The 15125-nt window shown below is 39.9% G+C and overlaps 1 protein-coding gene across 1 annotated transcript in view; it reads right to left on the bottom strand.

Annotated features, from left to right (window-relative positions):
- Positions 1 to 4899: 4899 nt before the first annotated feature.
- The window catches only part of LOC106941140 (pterin-4-alpha-carbinolamine dehydratase 2-like), a 17939-nt gene continuing 7713 nt past the window's right edge, over positions 4900 to 15125 (bottom strand). The window contains exons 3-4 of the mRNA XM_015024083.1: positions 7644 to 7724; positions 4900 to 5128 (exon numbers count right to left, since the gene is read on the bottom strand). Of these exons, the coding sequence (XP_014879569.1) occupies positions 5033 to 5128; positions 7644 to 7724 (177 nt within the window). The 3' untranslated portion in view covers positions 4900 to 5032. The remainder of the gene's footprint in view (positions 5129 to 7643; positions 7725 to 15125) is intronic.

Here is a 15125-nt window from a genome sequence, read left to right as displayed (position 1 = left end):
AGCATCCCTCACCGAAGGTGTCCACCAACGGGTTCGAGGGTTGCCGCCGCGACAGGGACCAACAACCTTCCAGCCACAGCTCCGATAAGCCGCCTCGGCAATGGAGGCACGGAACATGGTCCATTCAGACTCAATGTCCCCCACCTCCCCCGGAACGTGTTCGAAGTTCTGCCGGAGATGGGAGTTAAAGCTCCGTCTCACAGGGGACTCCGCCAGATGTTCCCAGCAGACCCTCACTACACGTTTGGGTCTGCCAGGTCTGACCGGCATCCTACCCCACCACCGGAGCCAACTCACCACCAGGTAGTGGTCAGTGGACCGCTCCGCACCTCTCTTCACTCGAGTGTCCAAGACATACGGCCGCAGATCCGATGAAACGATGACAAAGTCGATCATCAATCTGCGGCCTAGGGTGTCCTGGTGCCAAGTGCACATATGGACACCCTTATGCCTGAACATGGTGTTCGTGATGGACAATCCGTGACGAGCACAGAAGTCCAACAACAGAACACCACTCGAGTTCAGATCGGGGGGCCGTTCCTCCCAACCACGCCCCTCCAGGTCTCACCGTCATTGCCCACGTGAGCGTTGAAGTCTAAAAACCCGCCGAGTTTTTATTTTAATCTCTTGTTCTGTTTTTGGAAAAGTTGAGACCAAAATGGAAAAATAAAAATGTTCAAAATGTGAATTTTGCATAATACGTCCAAATTAAAGGCTGGATTCTAATGCACACCACACTTTGCAGATCTCTAATCGTAAATTAAAAAGTGAAATGCTTTTTTTTTTGCATGTTCTCAATTAAAATCTCAGTTTAATATTCATGATTCTGTCCGTAATGAGAGGAAAACATGAAAACCTTTGAAAGGCTGTAAATTCAGAGCTGAACATCAGGCTGCAGCTCAGCGACCTCCAGCAGCAGGAACCGCCAGAGCTCCACCTGTTCACCGGCCTCTGCTGCCCTGCAGGCTCCAAACGGACCTCAGTCCAAATCGATTCAGAAAACCTCCCGTCTTCATCCGAGCCACATCAGATCAGCCGTCCTGCGTCCTCAGCGGCCGGCGGTGCCTGAGCCCGGACCCTGAAGCAGCAGATATATAGCTGCCATCTGGCTCTGCGGCCGCTTGGCAGGAGCCCAGAGAGCCTCTAATGTGCTTGTGGTTTCTGCTCTCGCTGGTGTAAATAACTCCCTGCAGTTCCCGCTCCGAGGGCCGACTGGACATTTATGCTGAGGAGAATTATTTTTCTCATCCTAAAGACAAAACAAATCACAGCGTGTCGTTTCCTCCCCTCTGCTCCTGCAGTTGCTCTGTTCCCACTCTGCTGTCTCTGTGTGTGTGTGTGTGTGTGTGTGTGTGTGTGTGTGTGTGTGTGTTAGCCAGAGTGCTGGCAGTGCAGAATTAGTAGCTGGAGCCCAAACTGGATTAGGGGGGCAGAAAGCAGGGAGCTCACTAATGGAGGGCTGACTTGGCCGGTCGCAGCTTCTGGCCATCAGCTGAGGCCAATTATGTGAAGGAGCCTCATCTGGGCCGGTCCGGCTCGGCCCGGCTCAGCCCGGCCTCGGCAGAAAGCCCCCTGCCCCCCCAGAGGCACAGAGCCGCGGACTTCTGGCACCTCTGCTTTCTTTCAGTAACATGAAATTAACTACTCATCATGTTTAAAAGAAAATATTTCCAAACGTATGAAGCTGTAATTTTCTGTTCTGGTAAAAAGTTACAAAGTTTTACAGTCAGCTCAGCATCAATACAAATAAAAAGCATCAAATTCAAACTGATCTGTTTAGATCCAGAGCTGCTTCACTTTGGAGCGTTTCTCAGAGAAGTGATGGAAAGAGAACCTGGAAACAGCTTCACTTTCCTAAATTTACTTATACAGAAAAAGAGTCAGGTAGGATCATTTACAAATTACATGTGCAAAATATTTAACTCTTTCATTGTGAAAAAGTTTGCTAAACAAATACAAAAAATAAAGTGAAACACAGAAATAAAAACAGTAAATTAAATGTTTCTGTTACTAAACAATGAAGAAACGCAGTAAGACTTTAATAATCAGCTTCAGATTTAAAGGTGATCCATTCTGCTTCTAGACAGGTTAGGGCAGATCTATGGCCTAAACAAAACATGATGATGACATTTTTAGGACCAAATCATTCTTAGGTTTCAGTCTGACCTGTTAGGGTCTCTGTCGCTTTAAATCCAGTCAAGCTACTGCTGGCCACGCCCCCAACTCAACGTTCACACACACAACAAAATGGCTGCAAACAGGTGGGCAGTTATAAAACTGTACATCATTGAAAAACATTAGTGGAGCCTCCTGCACAACCAACCAGACTGCAGCAAGTCAACAATTAAACTGTTGCGTTTTCCAGCAGCCATTGTACAGAGGAAAACCAGCCGACCAAACGCTGGAGATCAGCTGGGGTTGCTACACTCTGGAAAATGAGCCGTTTCAAAAACTTCCAGACACCAAAAAATCATAATGAACCTATTGCCAAAAAACAGAGGGGTGTTTTAATCACAGACTGAAATGGAAATAGAAAAGTGTCTAAAATGTGACTAACATGTTGCTGTCAGTGTTTTCTCTCTCACTGATTTTCACTAAATGAGAAAATAAAAAATGTGGTTTTCAACACAAAAAACAATCCAAACACTGTTTAAAATCCAAACTTCTTTATTAAATAATGCATTAAATCTGATTAATGTTTTGAGACAGTTTAGTTTCATTTTAACAGAACATGTCTGACAACATGAAGTAGGCGATCAGACAATAAGAACCTGATTTAATATAATTAATAAATTAATCTGACAGAGAAACTGTTGCAGATTTAACAGAACTCTGATCTTTTGTTTCCCATCCTGGTATCATCATTATGGAAACCAGCATTTTAACTGGCAACCAGTGAACATTTGGCTCTTCTGTTTGAATTAGGTAAAGAAGAACATGTGTTCAGTTGAAACGATACAGATGAGCTACATGACAGCAAACTGAGCTGGAAGCCATTAAAAACACCTGAACTCACTGGTTCTGTTTCCATGAAGGAGCGTCGGCTCGGGAAGAACAAAAGCAACATTTGCCTGATTTCTGCTCACAAAAAGAAATGAAAATGTTCACAGACGAGCCGTCATGTACACCAACTGATGAAACGACGAGGAAAAAGCAGAACATTTTGTGATCATACAAATTACAGAATGTATGTAAATATTCAGAAAGTCTGATTCCTTACAGAACCTGAAGAACAGGAAGTTCTTCGTGTTACTAAGTAACTTGTGACAGAAATCACATGTGGGGTTCCTCAGGGTTCTGTCCTGGAGTCCATGTTCTTTAAGATGCTCCCACCAGCTCGGATTACTGACACTAATAAGATCAGCTATGATAATTATGCAGATGATGCTCAGGTCTTCACTCCAATCTCCTGGATCTGTGGGTGGATGTCTGGTTTCCACCCGGACGTATTTAGATGCGACACACGGATCTAATCAGGCTTCAGTATTGTGCGTTCATGAAGGTAAGTGTTTAAATTTTATTTTACTGCTAAATACTCAGTGTTTATGAATTCTTGTTTATTACCAGGCTGTTAGCCTAATGCTAATGCTAACGTTCATATTTGACTCTCGTTACTGTAAACAGCACCAGGTAATTTGCTGCTGCCGGCGTAACCTTGTTCACCTTCCCAAAGTATAAAGGACTGGAAAAGTCAAAGTTATTTTGTGGCTCATAACTGATGGAGGTTGAATACTTTTAGTTTCCATTTGGTCCGAACGTTTGGGAAAGAATTAAATCTGCTTTCAGTGTTTAGATTAACAAAAGCAGAAAGTTTAAATATTTCGTACTGTAATCATAAATCCAATTTTCTCAGATTCAAATCTGGATTTGACTTTTAAACTAATTATCTGTGATTGATGAACTCATTTAAAACCATTTCTTTATTTTTGTGTTTCTAGCAGGAAAGATAAATTGTTGCTGCCTCTGCAAACGTTTTGGCCGGAGGGACAGGAGCGTGATTAAGGAAAACAACCGTCAAGTAAATGTTGTGCCAAACGTGAAACGCTGCAGTTAGTTTATCTCCTTGTTTCCAAGACATAAATAAAAAACATTTAGCTTCATAATAAATAAAAACTCGTGGATCTGTTTCATGGACATTTTCTACAAACTCTAAGATAAAAACATGAGAAATAAAAAATGTCTTTCTTTTCAACTTAAGCAAGTTTTAAAAAAATGAGTGTAAAATATCAGCTGTAAATTTCTACGATACATTAAAACATAAATATTAAAATCTGGAAAATTTGTGTTTGAAATGTTTAAATGAAATCCGTTAAAAAAACGTGAGTAAAGTTTTGAAAACATTTTTCTCCAAGTTGTTCCAGTTTCATCTGCATGTGATGAAACCAGGTTGATGAATGAGTGAAAAGCTGCTTTATGCAAATTTAATCCTAAAAAAAAACAAATTTTGTTGTTTAAAGTCAGATTTTTTCCCAAACAACCAGCAGATTAACATTTTAAAATGATGTTTCATGCAGTTTATCCAACTGTTTGCACCAGAAATTATTTAGAGGAATAGAAGCGAAAGTGATTGAATGCAAATGCTGAGAAGTTTCCATATTTCTTATTTGTACGTCATTTTTCTTCTACTTCACAGTTATGCACCACTTTGTGTTGGCCTATCAAAAAATCCCAGTAAATACATAAAAAAGAGGGAAAGTTCAAGGGGTCCTTCGCTTTGCTCCAACCTGCGAAGCCAAAACAAAAAAATACGACTCTGAGGAGGAGGACGGAGTCGGGAACAAGTCGTTTCCTGCCAAGTCCCACGCAGAAAAACTATTCAATTTATTTTATTACCTTCTGCAATGAGAAATGCTGCCAAAATCAAGCAGTCGGTGATAAAATGGAGTCAAATCTACAATCTTTCCACCTGAAGAACCAGAATCAGACCTCTGAAGGAAGAACCTCATTTTGGTCCATTTTATTGGCAGAAAACAAAAGAATGATGGAAAAACTCTGGATTACTAAAAATGGGACTTCAGGACAACGTCTGACATTACATTGAAAGTGCAATTTTGTCAATAAATTTGGCCATTTTGACGTCACGTTTAGAAATCCCTCCGCAGTCGTGAGTGGTCAGAGTAATTTGGACCTGAGGAAACAGAAGCAGACTGGGTTCAGTTACAAACATGTTCAAAATGTTCCTGCTGCTTTAACATGAATGCTCTGCGATATTTACATTCACACACCAGAAAACGTGTTTATTGGCTCAAAGAACGTCTAACTGTTATTTACTACACAGAATAAAACCCTTTTGTTCAGACCGGTTCCCTGTAACGAGGTATTTATTTATAAAATGTCATTTTTAAGTAAACTCAACCATCAGGTTTCTGCTTTTATTCTTCATTTCATGACAATTTTTGTAAATAAAATGTTAGCAGTGAAGCAGCTAAAACAAACATTCCTCTGAAAACTGATGAAACAAAAAAAGAGTCAATAGCCGAAAACATTTAAAGAAAATCTTTCAAAGACCCTCAGAAACCCACTTCCTTAAGCCCAGAACCGGGAAAGAACTGGGACAGAACTGGGACAGAACTGGGAAAGAACCGGGAAAGAACCAGGGCAGAACCGGGGCAGAACCGGGGCAGAACCGGGACAGATTTAAACTTTTCTTCCTTCATTTTTGCACCTCCTCTCAGTTAAACATAAACACATTTGGTTTCCATGGAAACGCGAGGCTCTCCTAGAAGATGATAAAAAGTATTTTGCGTTGAGTTTCTGTCCAAAGTTCTGCAGAACCGACATCAGAGATCAGGAGTCTTCAGCAAAAAGACACCATACGGAGCTCAGGCATTGCCAAAAATAGATATTTTGGTGGCTTAATTTGTGTTTTTAAGCCACCACTAAAATGTGCCTAAATTTGTTGTAATTTTTTTTTTTTTTTTACACTGGATTACAAAAAATACACTCCAGTCTCTTAATATTTTATTCAATTTCAATAAAAAACGAATGTGGGTATTTTAAAAAGTTTTTTCCTCTTTCCATACCGATATCCGAGGTTCAGTACCAACTGATACAGAACTTTATTTAACGCAGACATAAATGCACTGAACTACAAATTTATCTGATAACTTAAATACACCATTCAGTGTGCATTGAAAAAGTCTCATTTCTGTTCCATCCTCATCTCCTCCGCAGTGATATTTACGTTTCTGATTGAGTCTCCAAAGTTTTAGCTTTATTTTGATACCCAGATTACTGAAACAGTGTTTGTAACTGCTGAGAAAAACTCTACTAGATTTGGGTTTGTTATTTTAAACATACGTCAGAAAATCCTGGGGGCTTTGAGGTTTTTAGAGATTGCATGAAGGTCTGGAGGAGCCGTGGAAAAGTAAGTACACCCCTGATCAGCTGAGCAACTTAAACCAGTGAGGTTGAACCCTACACGAGATTTTTCTTCACACTTCATCGAATCATGAAAACCGAGCAGAACATTATTTATGTTCAGTATGAATTCAGAATGGATCAAGTATTTTGTTCAGGTTTTCAGTGTCTGGTGCAAAGCGCCGAGACCTGCAGCCGCTTTAATAAAGACTGGATTAGGAGCAGCATTCCTCCTAAAGAGCCGCGCTGCACGGCACGGTAATTCAGCGGCTTCAGCCTAATGCTGACAGATTTTCACCGACCGGCTGCGTCACACACTTCTCCACCTCCGAGGAAAAATCACCGACGAGCCGGGAAGAGACACTCAGCTAAAAGCGAAGAGTATTAGGCAGAAAGTTTACTCCAGTACTGAGTAACTGATCAAATTATCATTTAATATTTAAAAATTTCATCATCAGACGGACCAAAATGTAAAGTTAAGTGGAAATTTTGGTATTTTAAGAACCAAAATGACGATAAATCATATAAGGAACATAAAATAAAATGTTTCCAAATCAGTTGTTGAACTTTAACAGAAGCTGCAGGTTTGAGTCTGTTTCTGGTTAAAACATGTTTGATTTTCATTCAGAGGAAAGAAAATCCAGAAAGTTTACTCAAGTAAGAGCAGAAATGCTTAATAAAATTACTCAAGTACTGTGTAGTAAAAATACTCCTTACATTTCTCAATAAATGTAACTAGTTGCTACCTGATGAGGTGAGTTATGACGGTGGAGTCGTCTCAGTAATCCAGTCATTAAAATTGGCACATTTTGTTCATTTAAGTTTTTTTTCTATACCTTAGAAATGTATTAAAACACTCAAAAAACTAAATTAGATGTATTTAACTGAAAAAGGAAATATTTCCTAAAATGCAATAACAGCTAAAAATAAATACATCAAACATCAACATGTGAAAAAAATGACCAAAAAGTTTTTTTCCCACCTTAAAGCCAAAATGTATATATGTTTATAAAATTTTGCCTTAATTGTGTTTCTCTTTTTATCAAAGGGTTAACGATCAATCGATGACTAAATCAGAGGAGTATTCCAATAATCGATTAATCGGATGAATCGTTTCAGGAGAAAAACTAAAGGACTGCAGGTGAAACTTGTTTTTTATGTTTTTATTTCTGACTTTTAGAACATTTTAGGAGTTTGGATGGAGAGATTTCTGGAGTCTGATTCTGTGACCGGGCCTGAATCGGCGCCTGTGGGTTTTATGTGCAGCAACAGGAACGTTTTACCTTATTGTAAACGTTGAACCACTCTGGATGATGGTTCATCTTCTCCGCCTGCAGAGCGACTCGGGACATGAAGCCAAACGCCTGGAGGGAAAAAACTTTATGGGTTCAGGCTTCATAAGGACTTATGTTCAGAAATACTATTAAAAAACTAAAATATCTACTTTTTAGGGGTTCATCATCTAAAGTAAAAGACTGAAAAGTACATTGGAGTAATTCTAATGAAAGATCTGTTTCAGTTTTATGTTTTCAGTGTTTTTGCTCATTTTGATGATTATGGATTTCAGACAAAATAAAAATATAAATTCATCTTTCTAGATGATCATATGACATAAAAATGATTTTTAACAGGAATCTCTGCAGTCATGTCCAGCAGACAACCCAACCACAGCAGCTGGCTGCTATGTCCAAGCACATTAACAGAAAGTTAAGTGGAAGGACAACACAGTGACACGTAAAAACAGAAAAGGTTTTTAAAACTCCCTACAACATCCTGCAAAAATTAACTTTCATGTATAGACAAACTGAAGCACATTTAAATGTATGAACTAGGCCAACATAAACAACAAGTATGAGGAAAATAATCTATTTTTATCAATATCCTAAATATGTTTTCTGCATATTTTTTGTACTCAAAAGTCATAATTGGTAAGCAGAGGTTGAAATATTTTAATCTTACTATAAAACATAAATGCAGCTCATTAAAATATCCATTTTTAATTTTGACAGTAAAAATATGAATCCCAGTTTGGAAACTAATTTTTTTCAGTGTAGATCAATTATGTAGCACCAGTCACTTTTTACAGGACAAAAAGGTTCAAATTATATCAAATAATCCCAAACAAGCCAACAATAATCATAATCTGAGATTTAAAGACAGTCAATAAAATGATATCATTTAGTTAAATCCAGCCATCATATTGGTAAAATGTTTCTGATCCAATCGATCGTTAAGTGGAGGAATGCTGAAGAAGCACGAGGCGACAGTGGGCTGAAGAACCGCATCGTCCCCGTTTCCCTGGAAAATAAACGATTCTGCTGAAAACATTCAGCAGCAAAACCAAATGTTTCCACCAGTACACTTAAAAAAATAAAAAGTTAACTAGATGTCTGATTTAAATCCTCAGCAAAACCAAAATTACATTAAATTTAATCTCGATTAATCAGTCATTAAAACAACTGTCAACTAATTTAGTAATCAATTAATCAATAACTGGGGAAAAAAGAGCAGAAACTAAGAAATAAACATTTTGTATTTAAATTTAAAAAAACTGCCTGTAAATATGAGAAACACAAAACTCCTAAAAAAATCTCAGATTTTTTATTTTTCCATTAATTAATAATTGAATCCCCAAAATGATAAACCGATCAGATTTACACTGTTGATGTTCAGCTGAGATTTTCTCACGTTGATGTGTTCAAACATTCACTAAGGGAAAGCTGCATTTAACATTTTACTTTAGGAAAAAAAATATTTCCTCACTTTAAAGTGTCTATTTGCATTTTTAAATACATTTCTAATATTGTATTATAAGGGTTTAAATTAATCATTTAAATTGTGATAAGAACCCATAAAAATGAGTTTTGTTGAATTAATGCATTTCCTCTCAGAAACATCCTGAAGCTGAAACTTTACTTCTGCAGGTTTGTGACCAATCAGAGCTCAGAGCAGCGCGGCGGCCGTCCTCAGGCCTCGGTATGCGGCTCGCTCCAATCACAGCTCATCCAGGGAGTGATTACCGAAATCCTAATTATCTACAAAGACGAGAGAGAAATCCCTCGTCTTGCTCGCCCCGACCAGAGAGAGAGGGGGAAGAAACGCAGGTAGGCCTTATTTCAGAGCAATTTCCCACTGCAATCTCAATTAAGCCCCTAAATGCTTCCTCTGTGCCTAATTAAATCAACTGAAATGCCATTGTTTACGGGCGGCCGCGGCCCCATCCGCCACCTGACAGGACCAAACAGAATTATCTTCACAAAGGAAATTGGGTTTAGTCTTTTTAGCGTGGCGGACCAATTTTTGAGACGCCCTGTTTGGTTCCCTTGTGCCGCTATGCGTGTAACACGATCGGCAGCTCGATCAAATTGGTTATCAGGGAAACCGTCTCCTGATCAATTTAAGTAATTGACATATTCCTGCAACTTGACCCCCAGAGGCTCCAATTTGCAGAGCGAGGCGTTCTGCTTTTCCTCAGCGCTCATTGGCTCTAATGGAGGCGGCGGAGCAGGCTGAGTCAGGTGTTGTCCAAACTTGTCTGGTGTCTGTGGGCCGATCTCAGGCTGAACTGCTGCTGGGAGCCGAGACAGGAAACGGTTGGGCAACACGTCAGGCTCCTGCCGCCGCCCGCTTCACAACACCAGCAGCTCTTTAGGTCTGGACTCTGACATATCGCATTTGACTCACGACTCTCCGGGACGGACGAACTCGAACTGAACCAGTTCAATAAAACAAGACGTTACTGCCGTTCTCACAATTATTTCAGATTCAGAAGGTTTTATTGAGTAAAACGACAGGGAAACAGAAATGGTCCAACAGTAAAATGTTTCTAAAAACTTGAAAAGCTCTTAAAGTTTCAACTTAATTCAGCCGAGTCGGGCTGGTTTGGTGGTGTGAACGCCAATCGACCTCTGACCTCTGACCTCTGGTCCTCCAAACCTCGGTCTGGGTTTGGTTGATGTGAACGCCAAGTGGACTGGAAACCACTCCAAAAGCAGGAAGTGGACTACAGCACAGGGCATTCTGGGTAAATCCAACCAAAGCTAACCTGCTAGCCTAGCGCTAGCAGCAGAAATGGCTCCTGGTCTTCAGCCTAAAGAGAAATCCTCCATCTTGTTTCCATCTGGTGAAGAAGGAAGTTGCTCTCAGTGTCTTCAGAGGTTTTTGTGTCGTTTCCTTCAGTGGTTCTTGGTGCAGCGCCCCCACAGGCCAGGAGGGGAACAGGTTGGTTTGACTCAGAGCAGCTGGAGGTGGAGCAGATGGTGGAGTTCTGGGTCCAGTAGAACCGGGTCGACCGGACTGAAGGATGGAAACATGTGGGTTCTCTGAACTGAAAGTCAGTTCAGGTCTTTATTCTGATCAAAGAATGGATGGAAAGTTTCAGATGTGAAAAACTGAAACATCCCAGATAAACTTGGTTCTGCAAAGCTTTGACTTCAGGGAATGAAACAAAAATATTGAAAACTGAAAGAAAGGGCAGTTTTATGCTGAACATTTTTACAAACAAGATTCTTTTTATCTTAAATGCAAATGATTAAATATGTTGTCCAGTTTTGTCTTAGTTATGGCTCTGAGTGTGTTTTTTAGTCTGTATTAATGGCTAATTGATTACTAAATTAGATGTGAATTATTTCTATAATAAACATTTGCAGGCCTACTGAGGCACAAACTACAGGAAGTGAATTTTCTGCAAACAGAAAAATATTTTATAGCTCATGAGAGGAAAATCATCTAATCTCTACAGATAGAAAAAGATTAAAATTAGTTTTGAAACAGCAGAAATGCTGTGAAAATGGAGCGTTTGTTCTGACGGGCGGCGGTCCCTCAGGGCCAGTAAGCGTCTCAACATCCTCCTCTTGGGCCCAAACGAAAATAAAAACCGCCTCTCCACTCCCAGCCAGCAAGTCAACAGAGGTCAAGGGCTCTCCCTCTTAAAGTGCTTTGTTTAGGCCGTTTGTATTGTTTGGGCCACTCTTGTGGCAGGCGGCAGGTCAGCCGGCGAGGCGGCCGTCCTTCGCCGTCTCCAGCAGCTGCAGCTGTCAGACTCAGATAATTTGACGTGAGGTTACACAGAGTCTCCATCCCAATAATCAGAACCAGCCTGCAGGAGGAGCCATTTTGGAGCTATTACAGCATGATTGTCATACAACACTGGATGAAATAATTTGACGTCGGAGCGAGGCGGTGTTCCCGCTCTGGCTGCGGCCGCGGTTTCAAACACATGTCTGTTATTTGCAGATGGGCTTTCGGCCGCCCGGCGCGCTGCAGAGGCTTAGGAACGCCTCGCCAGGCTAAGTGGCTGCAGACTGCGGCTCCTCCATCGAACCCCGGCAGACACGTTCACACCGTGCACTCAGCCCTACGCCGCCACATTAGACACATCACCTTCGCTCTGCGGCAGCGAAACGGGAGAACGCTGCGCCCATGATGAGGATGATGACCACACCTCTTATGTTTCACTCCCCAAATAACCTTTCAGCCTCTGCCAGCTGGCTGAGCAGCACCTGGACGACGGAGCGCCAGCGACATCCAGACAGAACGTAGTTCCCACCAACATTAGCTAAAATTAATTTCAGAGATTTTCTAGAAAAAACATGGAAATTTCTGAGCTCCAAAAGTGGAAAATATGCGTGAAAAAAAAAATTAATCCCAGAAATTTTGTAGAAAAAACTTGGAGGTTTTTTAGTTTCAAAAGTTAAAAATTTTCAGCTTTTGAAAAATAAAAACCTTCAAATCAAATGTAGCTCATATTAATTCTGGTTGCTGGCAGGATAGATCTCCTGTAGCAGTCTGTGTTACAGTCAGTGTGAAGAAGCCTCTGACTGAAGGCACTCTGCCTTTCTAAGAAAACTTAAAAACCTGACAGTTTTCTCTCTTATGAAAAGGGCCGGCCGTCTTTCCATAACATAAAGGATAATTTTTAAAATAATTTGATAAGAAATAAAAACAAACATTGTGAAACTTCAGGAGTTTATTGGACGTTTATATTTCTAAAAGGAACCACATGAAGTGCATTTTGCATCTCAAAGCCGACTCTCAGAGTTAAGGAGCAAAGTCATCATGAAGAGCTAAACTACAATTACAAGTTCACAAAGAAACAAATGTCACATGTTGCAGGATTTCTCTGGATATTTAAGGACAAAATGAGACGAAGTCAGAGAGACACAAAGTTTTACCGACTCGGGGAAAAACGTGTTTTTCTCTCAGCTCACATGAAAATAAAGTTCAGATCAGCAAATGATCGAAAGTCTGCAGAATTTTAAAGAACTCAGAAAATTTACTAAACACCGATTCATCCGTTTCAGTACTTAACTCTGAAATTATTACAACTTTTTATTTATTAATATTTCATTTCCTAACGTCCATATATTTTAATATTTAAATTTTCTTTTGGTTAATTTATTCTTATATAATTTTGGTATTTTTGTGAACTTGTATACCTGTTTAAAATATTTGAGTTTTATCTACTTTTTAGGATTTTATTTTAGATCATATTTTCATTCAGTTAAAGTAATATTCTTTTAAATTAATATTTGTTCATTCTAGACTTTTAGAAATAATTTTAACTCAAAATAATGAGAAAAACTAAAAGAATAAAACAATAACAAAGTAACTAAAACTCCAAGTTACATTAAATAAACTGAAAAATATGTAGAAAAATTAAGTTTCACATACAAAAGCTGAAAAAACCAAATTTATTTTATAGTTGAGCTGAGCTACAATCACATCGACTCAAACCATGTTGACCGTTAGATTAACATGTTTAATTTCTCATTGTGAAATTATTAAAACTGATTTATTGCCTGTAATCTGAGGTTTCAGCAATAATCTGAGTCAGATTTACAAACAGGAGCGTCGGCAGAAGATTAAAACGGATCAACAGCCGCAGAACGAGAGACGATGGAGGATGAAGGCTTCAGCAGCAGCAGCTTCAGCAGCAGCAGCAGCTTCAGCAGCAGCAGCTTCAGCAGCAGCAGCTTCAGCAGCAGCAGCTTCAGCAGCTGTCCCCCTGCTGCAGGAGTGAGTTTATGTGGGAAAATGAAGGAATGCCGTTGTTGTCAACCTCAGCTAACGTAGCACAACAGTTGAGCATGCACAGCTCACCTCTGCCGTTTCACATGACTGTTTCTGCTTTATTCACAGAAACGTAGAGCAGATGGCCAATCTTTAAACTCTGTGTGTAAACAGCATCAGCGGCTGCAACTTAAAACAACAAAAACAGAAAAACATGCATGTTTCGGAGCAGAATCACATGTGGTTGCATGGATTCTCCTCACCACCCAAACCTGGTTAAACAGGAATTTGATGTAAAAAAATACAAAAGAAAAATCCCTTCTCAAATTCACTGCCACCAACAAACATTATGACACTTTCCATTTGCAATAATCTGAGTAAAAACCGAGCACAGATGTCGTTTTTGCTTTTTTAACTGCAGCTCTGGCGCCCCCTGGTGATCACATAAGGAGGCGCTTCAAAGCGGAAAAGGGGGTTTGTTATTTCCATTATAAACTCTTGGGGGATCTGATTTCGTGGACTCGATGTCTTTAGATAAGTGGCAAATGGAAATCAGCCAGCATGTCGCTCCTCGTCAGCGCTCGTCATTTTAAAAGCCCTTTAAGTGCAGCCATGAGAGTGAAAACACCCCGACTGAAACACGGCCCACAAGACAAAACAGAGAGACGCCAACAGCCAAAATTGGAACAACATGAGCTCATCTTCCAGAAGGAAACAAGAGACGAGAAGAGGCAGCGATAGGGAGAGGAGAGGGACATCCACTGCAGGCCGACGGGTTTTTAGTGGTTTGCAAACCAGATGAGACATTTTAACTAATTTCATTGTTTGTGAAAGAAATCATTCTGATCAAAACCCCAATTGCTGCCAACTGGCCGCCTGGCGAGTCTCCGCCTAATGCGGCCCGACATGTCGGGTAAGAGGATCCGGAGGGGGAGGACGGCCGTACGCGCCTCCGGCTTCAAACGGCAGGAAGTGTAAAAACAGGCGGCGTTAGTGGCTGAAGCAGCTAACGGCGGATTAGAGGAAGTCCTCTAAGTGGCCCTGAGATGAAGAAAAAAACGATTTTAAACGGGAGGCTGATTAAAAAGAAAACAAGAAAGTTATGTCAGACTTTCTGCTTATTTCACTGCAAGAGGCATGCAGTAGGACTCCAGATATAAACGTTTTATTGGCCAAAGTAGGGCTAAATGATTAATCGATCACTGAAATAATCAACTAATTTAGTAATTAATTAATTAACTGGAGTATACAGATTTTTAAAAAGACCATTTGTTGAAAGAACAAAACACTCAGAGGATATCAAGACAAAACAGTATAAAAGTATTCACATTTTACATTTAAAGTTAGAATGTCGTTTGTAAATCTCTTCTACCCAAAACTCCTCGTGTACAAATTACAGAAAACATTTTTCATCTTAAATGCAAAATGTATATTTTTTGTAGTTTTGACATATCGGCTATGAGTGTGTTGTTCTTTAAGCAAATGGTCTTTTTCTTAGTCTGTATAATCCATTAACAATTAATCGATTACAAAATTGATTGACGATTAATCGCGATTAATTTGACTAATCGTTTCAGTCCTGATGTAGACAGAAGGTGGAAACGGATCAAACTTTGCTGCTTAATGTTCAGCCTTCATGTTTTCTGCTGATAGAAATCTCTCTGCGGCTCGCATGAATGCACAAATTCAGGTACGGACGACCAAAAGTGCAAAAAATATTTTTAAAAAACAGCAAACAAGCAAAATAACAACGA

This window comes from Poecilia latipinna, unplaced genomic scaffold, assembly GCF_001443285.1.
Source record: "Poecilia latipinna isolate Pla-1442-1.1 unplaced genomic scaffold, P_latipinna-1.0 Scaffold3516, whole genome shotgun sequence".
In the NCBI taxonomy this organism is placed as follows: Eukaryota; Metazoa; Chordata; class Actinopteri; order Cyprinodontiformes; family Poeciliidae; genus Poecilia; species Poecilia latipinna.
Note: the sequence above shows the minus strand (reverse complement) of the source record. Positions and strands in the feature narration are given on the sequence as shown.